This window comes from Ischnura elegans, chromosome 9, assembly GCF_921293095.1.
Source record: "Ischnura elegans chromosome 9, ioIscEleg1.1, whole genome shotgun sequence".
NCBI classification, from domain to species: domain Eukaryota; kingdom Metazoa; phylum Arthropoda; class Insecta; order Odonata; family Coenagrionidae; genus Ischnura; species Ischnura elegans.
Window position 1 is genome coordinate 114516925 of NC_060254.1, and position 16183 is coordinate 114533107.

A 16183-nucleotide genomic window follows, 5' to 3' on the forward strand; every position below is an offset into this window, starting at 1 on the left:
GATTATATCTGAAATATATGCAAGTTCCCTATTGTTCAATCTTACGTGCATACGGAGGCATAATCAATATTTCGTCGTGTATAGCGGAGTATTGCTAGAATAAATGTGAGGATGCGTGGATGCGAGACATCAAATTAACCTCTACTCTAATCCCGAGCATGCATTCTTGCAATTTCAACAAACATTTTCAGTGCTAACCTGCAAAATGAAGTGCCCCATTTAAAACGACCTTTAAGAGAAAACGGCATTTCTTAACTTAGCCGCCATCATGAATATCATCTCACTTCCAGCACGCTTTTTGAACAGGCATCTACAATTTTTGTGCTCAGAGAGGTCAAAATAAGGGCTGTTGACCGATTGCAAAACAAAATACCTCTCAACATAAAACAGAGGGGCTTGAGTGGCTCTGGCCAGCCCAAACTGCCCCTGGTGATTATGGCCAGGGGCGGTCTGGCCAGGTCAGCCGATCGGCAATCGCCTTGGGCCCTGAGCTTAGTAGGCCCCCACAATGCGCTTGTCTCTCGTGAAGCCTATACGTAAGATGTAGTAAAAAATACAGTAAAACCTCACATTAACGAACTCTCGCTAAACGAAGAACTCCGTTCAACGAACAACTGCTATTGGTCCGGCCAATTGCCTATGTAAACAGGGTAGTGAAAAACCCCAATGAACGAACTCCCCTATTATGAAACCGATTTTTGAAAACCGATTAAAAAGCACGCGAAGTGATTGGATAATACGCACTTAGGCTTCCTAATTGTGGTCTCTGGCCCGCAATTTGCATTGCAGTTGAAGAAATCAGCACTGTTTAGAAGTGTGCGAAGGAAGAATGAAGATAACGCAAACAGACTCCCTTCAATTTCCGTGCCCCTAGGATGATGCAACATGCATATCACACCCGGGGAACGAACTCCCGATCAACAAAACGGCAAAATTTCGGTCCCTTGAGTTTCGTTTAAGAGATGTTTCACTGTACTCAGATTGCTTGAACCAAATATATTTTGCAATCATAACATTCTACGCACTCATTTCTTGTTTTATTTAAAACATACTGAGGGTATCAATATCATATAAAAATAAATTAAATAAAAGGTTGAGAAGATAGAAGAGACCCTGATGCTTTTCTGAAAGGACTACTCATAATGGTTATTTTTAGAGGTGTGTCGCTTCCGCTACACGGCTCCTGGTACTGTCGGTTCTTCGCTGAAATTTCTACCGCATCAAATACAGACAATGCTACATTGAGGCCCCTTTCAGACAAAATGACTTCTAGCCAGCTGCCGTTCACGTGATATTTAGGCGGTGTTCAGAAAATGCAACTCTCTGCAATGCCGTGTGGACTGCAATGAACAGCAGCCAGTGGAAAATCGTTTCACGTCAAAGTGCTCTTATGATTGAATCACGTACATATACAGTAAATCTTCGACATATGAGCAAGATATGTTCCGAGAAATTGTTCGTAAGTTGATAAACCCATGCAAGGCATCGAAAAGTGTGGTTATCCTGCAGAATGCACTGCATTGCAACGTTGCGTTAGCTCATGTCCGCTCAGTTTATCCATGGTGTCGCTGTAGCGGCATATTGAGCAGTTTATTGCTGAGGTTATAGGAACTGTGACAGTGAAGCATGCAAGTGAGTTGTCAATTAAAGTAACAATTTAAGCTACATCGCAGAATACAGAACATATTTTGAACTGACTCACTAGTTACAACAAATTAACGGATGATGTCATCAGATGTTGGGGGAGTTTCACTATAGATCCTGATGCTATGAAGTATGTAAGCTGTGCTCCAAGCATATTTCGCGTGGCCAATCAAATTCAACCACTACTTTTCGTATGAAGTTTTTCACGGATTCTTTTATCAATGTTGATGGTGGTTTTCGGGAATTGCTACGTATGTAACATTTTCACACTCAACGTTTCACTCCTCCTACTGGGAGCGTTATCAAGGGAATGGGAGGGAAACCGTTCTCGTCCCGAGCTTATATTATAGGTTTCGTTAACCTGTTGTTGACCCGATTTTGAATTTTAGGCGATAGCCGTCAGTCATTAGATTGGGCCAGGAACCCTCTCCATAAGCGGCTGAGGTTATACATCCATCCTCCCTATTGAAGTTGTTTGGCCTTCTTCGCTATCTCGACGGATTCACGTATAAGACGCTGATGATATTATTCCATCTTCGCCAATGCCCGTGTAACGTTAAACATTATTCTATGCCCAGGGCTGGAGGCATAATGTTCAGCGACAGCTGATGCATCCCACTGATGTAGTTTTAACGCTCTTTCGTGCTCTTTAAGCCTTTGGGAGATTGAACGCTGCCTCTGTCCCACGTAGCTTCTGCCGCAGCAGCAGGGAACCTCATACACTCCCATAGATTAAAGGGGAGGATGGCTACCCTTCGGTGAAGGTAGGATACTATGAATTTTCTTCACCGTGCAGAAGCCAGTCTTCATGTAGCCTTTTTGAAGGATCCTAGCGATTCTATCGGTGACCCCGGAGATGTATGGAAGTTTAGCGTATGTTAATTCTTCCCCTTGTGTCATCATCTTGAGGGGGGTGTCTTTCTTTCATCGCTCTTTTTATGAAAGAGACACTGCAACCATTTCAGTGCCCACATAAGGTGTTGCATTTCACCACTGATATGCTCCGCATCACACACGGTTTTGGCTCGGTGGGTTAGCGTTTTGAAAAGGCCTGCGTCATTAGCATATGGAGAGGGTTCCTGGCCCAATATAATGACCAACGGCTATCACCTAAAATTCAAAATCGGGTCAACAATAGGTAACAAAACATGTATAAGCTCAGGATGACAACAGTTTCCTTCCCATTCTCTTGATAACGCTCCCAGTGGGAGGAGTGAAACGTTATTTGAGCATGAAAATGTTACCTACGCAGCAATTCCCGAAAATCACCACCAACATTCGACAACTACTGTTTTCGGTGAATGCCTGTTTGGTACTGCAGGCAATATTTCTACCAAAACAGAATAAATAGGGTAAAAATGTTGAATTTTTAAAGTCAAGACCTGGAGAAAGAACCAGTGGCTACCTGATGTAATGTGACACATTGGTCGATCATGCATTCTTTAACAACGTGTTATTTAAACTTTTTTTTACTAGGAAAATAAAATTATGGAGACAATCTTAAGATTTTTTCTACAGAGCTTTCCTGCTGATTTAATTCTTTAGTGAAATTATTGTCATTGACTTCTTGTTGTTGTTCATCAAAATTTGCCATTAATTCAGATAATAATAGTTCATCCTTGGAGCCGAGTATCGAGAACCAATGGGAGAGAATCGGACCAGTACCGAGAACAAAAAAAATTTAGGAACCGACTCATGTCCTTGGTTATTTTAGAGGCTTTTTATGTTTCAGTGGAGTTTCAAGGAAAAAATTCAAAAAATGGATACTAGAACCAGGATAAATTAGAAAATTTTACAAGCTATGCATTCTCACAACATTTATTCTTGAGAAATCACTACTTTTTATTAACTTTTATCTCGACTGGGGCCCCCAATCACCCCACAAAATGTTTACCACTCTTGTGAAGAACCGAGTCAGCTCCGATAATGTAATCCTCGAAAGCTCGAAGTCCGGCCTCCTCGGCTGGCGACGATGGGTTCACCTCCTGGTGGCAGTCAAAGGAAACACAAATGGTATCATCTAGACTCAACAATTAGAAACAACACTGTATTTTTCATTGTCTTGCAATTTGGAGTAGGCACCCTCCCAGATTGACTTCATCTCATTCAAGTGCAAATGACGATACCTTTTCCAACAAATACCCTATCCTCAAAGGTACTTTTTATTCAAGATCGACCGACTAATACCCTTTTAGACTTGCGAAGATTTTTAAAGACTTTAAAGTACATTATATTAAAAAATAGTAATAAAAAAGCAAGAAGTATCATTCAACTTTAAATTGAGTCCATAATTTAGTTTAAAGTTGAATAAAGGAATTAGATTTCATATTTCATTCAGGAATGGTAACAGTAAATAATTATAAATGGCTCTCTTAAAGGCTGATAATGTATTTTCAGCACGAACATTCACTGGTAATTAATTCTACTTACAGGAGAATGAGACTTGCAAATTCATAAAGAAGTCTGCTCAGCCAAATCTCATGAATACATGAGAGAGTATTAAAGTGTTCGTGCACTAAATACATCGCATACATACTTCAGGATTACGAATTAAACCAAGTCTTATTTTCTTAAAATAATCATTATCGTTTTTAACGTTAGGAGATACAATCGAAGGAAAATACAAAGATAGTGCTAAATTTGAGCAATTGTGATCATAAAAGCTCACTGGTGTACAACTTATGTCTGCTAAGACTTTTAACACTTTGAGCGCTAACCGCTTAATATTATGCGGCGCGAGGTGTTGCAGAATTTGCGGGAGGCGTAATATTACGACGGGCATTTTGTTTACATTGTGGCGGCTCCCGCCTCAAAGTTACGCAGCTGGTATTACTCGGATTCATGCATTTGCTCTTACAGGTGAAGTTAATGCCACAAAGTTATATATTTCGTCATATTTTTTCTCCTTCAAGACAAAATTTGTCTGAAGGTTTGGAAATCCCTACCTCGTTCGTCATTCGTGTGTTCTTTCGCCAGTGATCATGGAGCAAAATCTCGCCGATGAAGACATTGCCAATGCGTTGAATTGTTTCGACAGCGATGATAGTGAAAGTGATTTTGATGACTCAGATTGCGATGATGATTACATGCCCAGCAAAGATAGTTCAACAGGTAATTTCCATTTCTTGCGTACAGTAACGCAACCCGCGTGACCTTTTTTTGACTTCTTTTATATATCTTTTGCGCAACATTTATTCGTACAATTACTGTTTTTCATTGTTCATATGATATTTATTTCAGAGTCTGAAGGTTTGAATGAACCAGAAATGGTGCAACAGCTAAGTAAGCGAGGAGAAGCTCAAAAAACAATGTGCAATCGTAGGGGTGCACCTAGAGGAAGACGGTCAACTAACAGAGGAGCGGGCCCGGGAGATATTTGGAGTGATATTGACGCACTTCCCAAGGTTTTTATTTAGGATATGGAACTTAGCTACTTTTCGAGCCTCTATTCTAACGATAATCTTTCCATCTTTGAAGTATGTAATCTTCACTGGTGACTATGGTGTGAAATCAAATATGTACTGGGCTAAATAGTTCAAGTGAGATGATGATTTTTTGAACATTTTTCGACATTGATTTGATAAATTGTATCAAGGAACATACGAACTTATATGCAAGGCAAAGAATTGCAAAACTGAGGAGATGGAACTTACTATCCGCAAAAAGCAGATTGCAATCCTGGAAAACAGTGACTCAAGGTGACGTAAAAAAGTTTCTTGCCGTTATAATGCACATCAGCTTTAGCAAACGTCCTCGTATCCATGATCATTGGAGTACTGATCCCGTCTTGGCGTGTGGCTTCTGTCCTGGTGTTTTTTCTAGAGATAGATTACTTGCAATCTTAGGAAATTTCCATCTTGCGGACAACCAATTATTCATTGAAAAACGCGTAGACCGTCACGACCCCCTATTCAAAGTGCGTCCATTGCTCGAGGATTTTCAAAATAAATTTCAAAAATCCTACCAACCTGCGGAGGATATAACTGTAGATGAAGGAATTTGTCCCTTTCGTGGTAGGTTTTGCTACAAAGTGTACATGCTCCCAGAAGCAAGCAGTGGTTTTGTTTGGAATGTGGATGTGTTTCATGGCCAGGAAAACTCTGGATTGGCTATAGTCAAGAGACTTTTGGCAACGCTTGCTAAAAAGGGTCACACATTATATACAGACCGATTTTACACAAGCCCTGGCCCGTGAATTGGAAAGCCTTCAAACGGGATTAGTAGGTACTATCATGAAAAATAGGGTGGGGATTCCATTGGCGATAAAAAATGCTCGCCTATCTCATGGATAGCATGTTTTCGCGCGACATGAAAATATATTAGTCCAGCGTTGGAAAGACAAACGTGATGTGTTTCTGCTCTCCACTCGACATACAAGTGACATGATCACTTTCAAAGATCGCAGAGGAAGGGAGAAAACTAAACCTGCGATAGTAATACACTATAACAAGAAAAAATTTGGTGTAGATCTAATTGATCAACTAATGAGTTACGGTGCCCTGGATCATCGATCAGTGAAGTGGTGGCGTAAGCTGGCATTCCACCTAATAGTTATGGCAGTGACAAATGCCACAATCATGTACAATCAGTTAAGCCAAAAATCCGTTGCAGTCACCTATTTTACGCAAAAAATTTGTTCGGAGTTAGTTACATTGGAAGACGAATCGCCCATTGAAAACGCCAGAGCCAAGATAACTAGAATATCTGAAAAGCATTTCATTGAAAAAATTCCCGCACCATCAGGACAAAAGAAGGCTCGAAAGAGGTGTAGGGTGTGCTCCGAGAAAGGGCGAAAAACGACTGGGAAAGCTGCCAGAAAATGTACTATCGTTTTCAAAAGTATGTAGACACCCACGAGCCCCACTTAACTTATGTGGTAGGGTCGATAAAAACTTAGAAGGTTGGCACATAAGTTAGCCTGCATCTCTCACCGGTACGCCAGCAATAGCCAACGAGGACTGACGTGGGGGCGACCGGGCTAGCGAGAAAGGAGTCAAACTACAGGCTGAAATGCCCTAGCGGATAGAATTCGCTGAGGAAACTCACGTCCACGCTCATGTTGGGCCTTCGAAGTGTTTTCTTGCGAGCTCCATGGCGAGGATTTCCTCTCTTCAGATTCATATTTGGACTCACCGTGAACACGGAATGTTTATGTGATTCCGTAGCTGAGTAGGATTACTTCACGTGCATATGATACACTGAAGTTATCGGGAGGTATTCGAATCCGAACCAAATGACTTTTTTATTTTGTGAAAGGTCGATTAATATCAAATTATTTTTAACAATTATAAAATTCTAAGCTTAGATTATTTTTATCTACAGCTTTATTTACAGCTTAATCGGCATGCAAAGTTTGTAAAAAAATAATGAAATAAAGGTTTTAGAAGATAAAAGAGAACCTTATGCTTTTTGAAAGGGTTATTCGAAAGTTATTCTGGAGGATTTTTATATTTCAGTGCGGTTTTTAGGTACAAATATTCTAAATAGATAATAGAACCATCACACCTATCTAAATTTTTAAGCTATGTAATTTTCATTTTTCTTAGTATTTTTATTTACAAAATTGATACTTTTTATTAACTTGAATCTAAATTTTAAGAGCCAGAATAGCGTCAAAATCCATTTGTAGGCGTGCGATTTCCCAAAATCTTCCGGTGGAGGACCCCCTATCATGGGCCCTAGCCGAGGTCACACAATTACCCTTTCGTCCTTTTTTAAGGGAGAAAGATTTCATGTATCAATTTACTTCAACTTAATCCTTGGATATATTTGTATTTCGCACTCCTATTGGAAGAAAAGCATTGTTGCTTTTAATTACATAACTTCCCACACTGGTGAACAAAGATTTTGTCCTGGAGACGTCGCGACGTCTCCAGGACGCGTCGTTGGATGATCTCAGATGTATTTTTTGGCTGATTTGGAATCTGGGCAGGGATTATTTCCATCACGTCTAGTTTCATTGGGACAGCTGAATGTATGTTTTTTCTTTTACAAAAGTAGTAATTTATTTCATTTATATATCATAATAGCATGAACAGGTAAAAATAATAATTTCCTGTCATAACATGTTGTCCTACGAGAGCATGCCTTCCTGTCCCAACAAAATATATAATTAAACTTGCAGTAACCTATCGTTTTTTTTGATGCAATGCATAATCAGCTTCCACTCCAAATAAGTATGTGACTGTCGGCGCGTAAAGACGTGTGTTTTTCATCTGCAGACGGTTTTAGAAATTTGCTGCTCGCAGGAAATGTCAGCTTATTACATTGTAATCGTTATGAAGTGTCTTAGCTTTCATCATGGGGTCAGTCCGTTTCAAATCACCGAGGCCATGTTGTTCAGCATTTTTAATTATCCTGAATTTTTTTCATTGGTTCCCTACAAGTAGACAATCACAAAACACCATTTGAAAAAATTTACAAGCCATACTTTTTTGGCAGACATTTTTAAAAGGGGGAATGGGCCTAAACAGTGCGTGAACTACCACGATTACTTTTACTACGTGTGCGGTGAAATTACTTCGAAGGCTAAAAGGAGGAATATTACCTTTTTGAGACAGTGTTTTAGACTTTATTATGACTGTCCGTTGGGTGACCAGGATACAGGATCGGAGTCTTCTGTGATATGTAGCAGGTGTGAAAGACTGGTTGGACTGATGGAAAATGTCATATGAATTTTTCCGTCCTCATGATTCGACGGGAAGCTAAGGATCATATTTCTGAAATCTATTTTTGTGAAACAGAAATTAAAGGAATAACACCGCAGTCAAAACGCACTGTAAAAGATCCAAACAACCTAGAATCAACCCCACACTTGAAAAATTTACCAGTGGTGGAACCACACAAAATGTTGATCTTAGCGAATATTCAGAAAGTATCTGAGAATTATGGATTCGAAAACTCGAAAGACCCAATTTTCGGACCAAACATTTCTGATACACCTCATTTTATGACAAAAGAGTATTTAAGTGATCTATTGCGCAACTTAAATTTGTCTAAAAAGCAGAGAGAAATCTTAAGATCACAATTGATGGGTTGGAATTTGCTGGATCCAAATACAAAAATTTCTATGCATCCACCTCTCAATGACGAATTCAAATAATTTTTTCTCATGATAACAAAATTTAAGTTTTGCAATGATGTTCTCTCTGTTATGGGTACTCTTAGTTTTGAATATAACACAGATGATCATTCAGTTCATTGATTCCTTTAACGTCATTTAAAGGCTGTTTTTTAACATAATGGAATTGAACTTCCCTCCAAAGCATTAGCTCATGGAACCGACATAAAAGAATCTTACCAGAATAGGCAGTAAATTTTTCAGTACCCAAAATTTGTGGAAAATTAGAAGTAGCTGTATTTTACTAGGCATACAGTTTCACTGCACCAAAATATTATTGCTTCTTCCGCGATTGGGATAGCAGAGACAGAAAAAATCATTGCTTGAAAAAAGATTGGCTATAACGTAAGCACTCGTCACTGGATTCAAAAATGTCCTTTTCATCTTTTTACGATCCTAAAAACATTATTTTGCTACCTCTAAGTATTAAATTAGGGATTTTTAAAAATTTAGTAAAAGATATGTGTAAAAGTGGTGCAGGTTTTACATATTTGAAACAAATGTCCTAAAAATCAGTGAAAAAAAAGATAATAGAAGGATTTTTTATTGGGCCACAGATTTTTTTTTGAAGAAGTGCTGAAGAATTCGGAATTTTGACAACAAGAGTTCAACAAAAAAAATTCGTGGAAGTCATTCAAAAATGCATTTGAAGGTTTTCTAGGAAAGAGAATGGCTAAATATCACCACTATCTGGTGGTTAATGTAATTAAATTGCGTTAAAAATGGGCTGCTCTACGTATTCAAAACAAATCACTTCATTGGCTCACACCTGGACTTTTTTCCTACATACCTTGACGCCGTTAGTGCTCAACACGATATGTGTTTCCACCAGAATATTTCACTGATGCACGAACAGCACCATGAAAAGTTCAGAAACATATTATCAGATTAGCGGTGGACACTGAAAAGGGATTCGTCAGAAGCTAAATATGCGAGAAAATTACGAGTGAGTACCCATTTTTCACATTATTTTATTTATTTACTTAAACTCCTTTGAATCCGATTGCCCTAAAAAAAACTCAACGCGATAGAAAACATCTGGGCCCAGTTTCGGAATCAGCCCGAAAAATACCAGAGGATTAGCCAAACATGTGGCTAGAATAGGAAAAATTATTTTTTGGTTGATCAGTGTTATCGATAGAGTTTCAAACATCATGATCTACGGCTATCATTCCAATTTCACACGAGTGTATCTGGCTATTTATTGAGTATTGTCCACAATATGAGTACAGATTTTTATCAATGGAAATTCGACAGTAGCAAGGACAAATTACAACCTCTGCCACTTCCCCTGCTTATTTCCACTCTTTGAATAAACTTGCTTAGAAATAAATGTGTTAAGGCAGATTGAGTCATTATTTAAAAAAAAATTAGTCGCTTAAAAAATTTGGTGGTAATTTTTTTATTGAGTAAACTATTATGTTGATGTTATCAATTGACCTTTCACAAAATAAAAAAAATACAATTGGCTCAGGTTCGAATCCCCCCCATAACTTCAGTGCATCAAATTTGCGTGAAGTAATCCTACTCAGCTACGGAGCCACATAAACATTAAGTGTACACGGTGACTCCAAGTATGAATCTAAAGAGAGGAAACAACCTCACCACGGAGCCCAAATGAAAACTCTCCAGACGGCCAAAACGCGTGCGTGGACGTGAGTTTCCTCGGTGTATTCCATCTGCTTGGGCTATTGCGCCTGTGGTTTGACAGTTTGACTCCCGTCCCGCTATCCCAATCGCCCCTGCGTCCGTCCTCGTCGGCTATTGCTGGCGAACTGTCGAGAGATGCAGGCTACCTCATGTGCCAACCTTCCAAGTTTTTACCGACCCTACCACATCAGTTAAGTGGGGCTCGTGGGTGTCTACATACTTTTGAAAACGATAGTACCTCCTATCAGTGTAGTACATGTAAGATTGGTCTCTGCATAGAGCCATGCTTCCAGCTTTTCCACACAAGGAAGAACTTTGCAATATAGCTATTATTTGATTTTTATTATTGTTCAAACATTGATTATTATCATTTTAAATGTTCACTACTATTATAATTTCAAATATTGGTAATTACTATTTCCAATTAGTGTGTTGTGATTATTTTATAAATAAATTTATGAAAAACAATGATTTTTCAACTTTTTGACAATACAAATATAGGCTTTCTTTTAGCTTCTGCAGTTTCTTTATGCATTATGATATACAAAATATTTCAATATGAATTCAAAAGATAAAAGTATGGTCTTAAAACTAATGCTATTCACTCATGCATATCTTAAAAATTCTTTTTGTAACATCGCTTTGAAAATTGCAAAAAAATAGCCAGCACTGGGGTAAAGACCTGGTGATATTCACCCAGCACCCAAAGTGTTAAAGATTAATAAAATTAAGCATCATTAAGCATCAACTGAAATTGGTTGTTTGATTCTTACCAGCACGTGCCAAACGTTCTCATTGGCTCCCTCGAAAGAGCAGAAGCGTATCGAGATGCCCAACAGCCCCTGTCCCCCCCACCCCTCTCCAGGCCGCATGATGACCTCACGCACACTCTGCGTCTTGCTGCTGTAGACGCACATCTTCGCCTCTGTCCCCACTGCATCACGCAAGGCCTCCTTCAGCATCTCATTGTCCTGGTCCTGCAACAACAGTCACCACACCAGTTATTTTATTAACCCTTTAACTGCGCAAATAATCTGAAATAGGCTACTAAGGGTTCCTGGCGGGCAATAAAAATAGAAAGAGGAGTAAAAGATGTCCGCATGACATCTACTTGTCAAAGGACGAACTTCTGAGCACCTACAAACTCAGAGAGTACAAACTTAGTTTAAATCGTCAATAGACAATGGGAGCAGACTAAGGGTTAAACACTTGAAGGTCCAGAAAAATCATTTTGGTGGGCAACCCCTATTAAAACTTGATGGTTTCAGGCTTAAATTTGTGAAAATCCATTGTAAACAATTAAAAAGGTAATGTACGTTGCCGGGCTCTCTCCTCCTCCTCGTCCGCAGGAGTATCCTTCCTTCATTTCAATGCACACGTCGACTGCCCAGTGTACTGTCGTCTTCCTCCGCCAAACGTTTTTGTTATCGTGCGGAAAATCCATAGAGGAAAAAAATCATCCGCCTTGTCCGGGATTCGAACCCAGATCCCTCGATTTCCGGCCGAGTGCTTTAGCCAGTTAAGCCACCGAGGCGTCATTCTCCTCTGTGGAAATTTGTGGACTGTACCGGACAAGGTGGTATGGACTGCCAAGCATATTATGCGACTAGCAGTCCAGGTCATGCGCATGGCGCCACAGCCGGAGAGCAAAGCCCGAAGATGTCGCCTCAGCAATGACACCTATAATCGTCTTAAATAAACTGTGTGAAAAATGAAAAAGTACCATATACCTTTTTACTTGTTAACCTCTACTCACTTTATCATATTGCCTAGAATTTTTTTTTCTGTAGTCTTCATTTTATCTGACTTATGCTTATTTTTAATAGTACATACTCTGTTAAAATATAATTTAATGTTTTCACGGAGAAATGGAGTTATACCACTTGTCTACCTTGGAAGACCAACACCTGTCAAAATGCGTTTCTATTTTTTTTTTATAATAATGTCTTTTAGTCCAGAAATTACTACTCTAAATGACAGGTCCAACAGATTCAGGCTTCTACTGGTGGAAGTGGTGGTGCAAGACATCAGCTGGTATTGTACTAGATGATGGCTCTGTGAGCTGAAACGTGTTGTACAGGGTAAAACATTTTTGTGGAAAAGTGCTACAATCTCTTATTTATTTAAATAGAGTGAGTCCTTGTTGTACGTCACCCCGTTTAATGTCATTTCGCGATAACGTCACGAAAATTTTGAGATCATCATTCGTTTATCGCACCTTCGCTTCGCGATAACGTCAAGTCTTTTAAATTTCGCATGAGAAAAAAAGGCGAAATAGCAGGCATTGCAGGTTGTTCGTTTCGTGGGCGGTAATACAGTCAGTCTAAACAAAGTGTAAAACTGAGTATATTGTTAATTGCAATTACTGTTTTAGCAAATTTTAGCATCAGAGAAATTTCCACGAAAATGTCCAAAAGAACAATGTTCACAATAATTTTGGTTCCTGAAGTTACTACGACGATGTTTCAGCCATGAAGATGCCCAGGCGATGTCCGCCCACCTCACTTCGCAATTAAAACCATCTTTTCGATTTCCAGTTTGCCCGCCCTCGTTCATTTACACCAATTTGATTTCGCTCCTGACCGGTCTGAAAAGAAATTCTCGTAGTGAACGTAGGGCCTATGGACCGGTGCTCCGGAGCACCATCTGTAGCGTCTGGTAGTGGAAGTAGTATTCATTGGACTGCACACCAGAGCTAAGCCAAAAAGCAAATGCGGGAAGATACAAAAATGGAGGAGGATTTACGTCACTGCTGTTACTGTTGTCGATGAAGACATGAACTCGTATTTATGCCATGGTTTGGCATTCCCATGGTTAAAAATGCCCCACATATGATACGCTAAAATTTTTTCGCATAGGAATTGTGAGGTCTAGGAGCCGATATTCACTTTTTACATTGTTTTTTTTATGGGATATTATACTCCCATTAACATTTCATTTATCGTCACGTTTTTCAGGAACGGTAGTCGACGTGAAACGATGACTCTTTGTACACTAAATGACGCCAAGCCATTTTGATGTTTTAGTTAGCACACACATTTAACACTACTTACTAGATTTTGAATGGAAGTAAGGAGCATGTCAGTCATACCGAGAGGCGTGTGGTAGGCTAGGGCAGGAGAAGCAGGAGCAACGTGACTGCTGTTCATTTAGAATCATTTATTGTTAAATGATTTGTACAAAATTACTCAGTTGCATGGATAAATTAAGATAGAGGTTATATTTGATGAGGTATTCTATAAATTCTAGCACCAACGAAGAAATATTTTTCATAATAACTACCCATCAAAATGATGGTTAATATTCGTTCTAAGCAGCCATACGATCCTGGTCCTTCTAGTGTAGAACGGCAACATTCCTATAAGTATTGCTAGTAATGAATACTAATTAAGAAGCAGGTGTTGAGCAATGACTCTAAAACCAAACCTGACATTATTTAAGAAGTCCTTTGTTTACTTATGGCCTTAAATCTACTACATGATATAACAGGGTATTTGAAAATTGAAGAAAAAAAAAGAAAAAATGTAAAGCTGCTACAGAAACGGACATTTTTTACTCCTCAACTTTAGCGGTGACAATATCAAAACTGATTACTTACTGATTACAGTCATGGTAGAGCTTCCACACGAGACAGACGTGGGCTGGTGCTTCGCTCGAGACAGGTAGGTGCCTCAGTGATGTGTTCAGTTGCGTCCAGAGTATAAGTGCATTCAATTACGAGGATAACTTCCTACTCAATTTAGAACCTCGAGTTACTAATATTAAGTGGAAACCACAGTTTAAAATGGCTAATTGCAGTGTATGTAATGTGAGTGTTCTTAAGCGCCAGCTAAGGATTACCTGCAGTGAATGTCAAACCCAGTGTCACGCTACTTGTGTTCACTTGTCCAAAGAGGATATCGAGTATATTAGCGCTGAAAAGCAAAGTTGGCATTGTCCTACCTGTGCTGCGGAAAAACGTAAGAGCATGTCAGTAGTTCCACTGGCGGATACGGACACTGCTAGTATCTCTCATATTATAAACCTTCTAGAAGAAGCTAAAGAGGACAGGAAACGCATGAAATTGGACTTGAACAGGGCTATTGAGTTTGTGCACAATAGATTAGATGAAAATATTAAAGTGCTCCAAGAAAACTCAACGCAGATTACTGAATATTTAGCGACAATAGACTTGCTTAGGCAAGAAAATGTTGGCTTAAAATCTCGAGTGAGTGAATTAGAAAAGAGGTTAGACGACCAAGAGCAATATTCTCGCGTTAATGACCTTGAAATACATGGCATTCCCCAGCAACCAAATGAAAATACCTTAGAAATCGTGAAAAGTGTCGGGGACACCCTTGGTGTTAAAATAACCGACGATATGGTGAACACATGCCACCGATTGGGAAAGAAGGGACACGAAGGCGGAACGAGAGGTATCATAGTCAAATTCGTCCGTAGGTATATAAAAGAAGAAATTCTTCAAAAGAGGCGAGTGAAAAGGACCTTCTCCACACGGCACCTGGGCTTAACGACCGATACTCCGGTGTACATAAACGAGAGCCTGAGTCCAGGTCGGAGGAGACTCTTCGCTGCTGCGCGTCTTGCGAAGAAAGAAAAGGGATACAAATATTTATGGCTAAGGCATGGGACAATACTCATGAGGAAGAAGGAGAATGATGAAGTAATCACTCTGAAATCCTCTGATGACCTGGAGAAACTGTAAGCATTCTGTGAGTGAGTTATGTACGTCTTCAACCTATCTTTACTAACAAAATGCAGAGTACTGTTAATGATAGTGGATTTAATGGTGGCAGGTTCCTTGTCTTGCACCAAAATATAAGAAGTCTAAGAGCTAATTTTGATAAATTTGTATTTCAACTAATTAATCTCGATATGAAACCCGCTGTAATAGTTTTGACAGAAATTTGGGTCAATGACACTGAAGAATCTATGTATCAAATAACTGGCTATCGGAGTTTTGATGTGTGTAATAATAACTACAGGGCTGGAGGAGTTATTGCATATGTAGCAGATACTTATGAGTTTTTTTCTATTGATCTGGGTGAATTAAAAAACTGCTGATATGGTTAAAATATCAGTAGGGATAAATGATTCTTCTTGGATTATTGGTGTATTGGTGTAAGCATTATTGGTGTATATAGACTTAATTTTAACCCTGTTGAACATTTTTTGAGTGAATTGGAGAATGTATTAACCATCTCTCGTGAGAGGAATTTAATTGTAATTGGTGATATTAATTTATGTATATTACAACCCAACGATATTTCCTTTGGATATCGAACCCTTATGGCTAGTCATGGACTGGATGAGCTTATTCGAGTACCAACTAGAATTAGCAAAACGGGTGGTACATGTATAGATCACATTTTTTGCACAAGTAGAGATAACTATAAGTATGAGGGAAGAGCGGACGATTGGGGTTTAACAGACCATCATGCTGTATCATGTTCTTTAAATATTAATGTACCCATTAATATATACGAACGAGTTTATCGAAGCCATTGCCGGATAAACTTTAACCATCTAAATAATAGTTTGCTAAGATGCGACTGGAATGATGTTTATTCACAACAAAATGTCAATGAAGCCTATGAAACATTTATAAATAAATTTAAATGCTGCATTGAAAAGGCTGAATACGTGTCAGACAGTAACAGATCGGGAGGAATGAAGAGGCCATGGATGACTTACGCTTTGTGCGGGAGAATTTCTAGGCGAAATTTTCTGTATAAAAAAATGAGGAAACACCCTGAAAATGAAAAGCTA

General features: G+C 39.1%; 1 protein-coding gene across 9 annotated transcripts in view; it reads right to left on the bottom strand.

The window, feature by feature from the left end:
- Positions 1-16183, bottom strand: part of LOC124165089 (Golgi reassembly-stacking protein 1-like) — a 74382-nt gene that overhangs the window by 43193 nt on the left and 15006 nt on the right. For 7 of the 9 annotated variants that reach the window (XM_046542365.1, XM_046542362.1, XM_046542363.1 and 4 more), the window contains 2 exons: positions 11188-11391; positions 3539-3629 (listed from right to left, as the gene is read on the bottom strand). In XM_046542365.1, coding sequence (XP_046398321.1) covers positions 3539-3629; positions 11188-11376 — 280 coding nt within the window. In that variant the 5' untranslated portion in view covers positions 11377-11391. Of the gene's footprint in view, positions 1-3538; positions 3630-11187; positions 11392-14012; positions 14112-16183 lie in introns of those variants that run through there. The other 2 variants (XM_046542364.1, XM_046542366.1) reach the window with 2 other exon arrangements.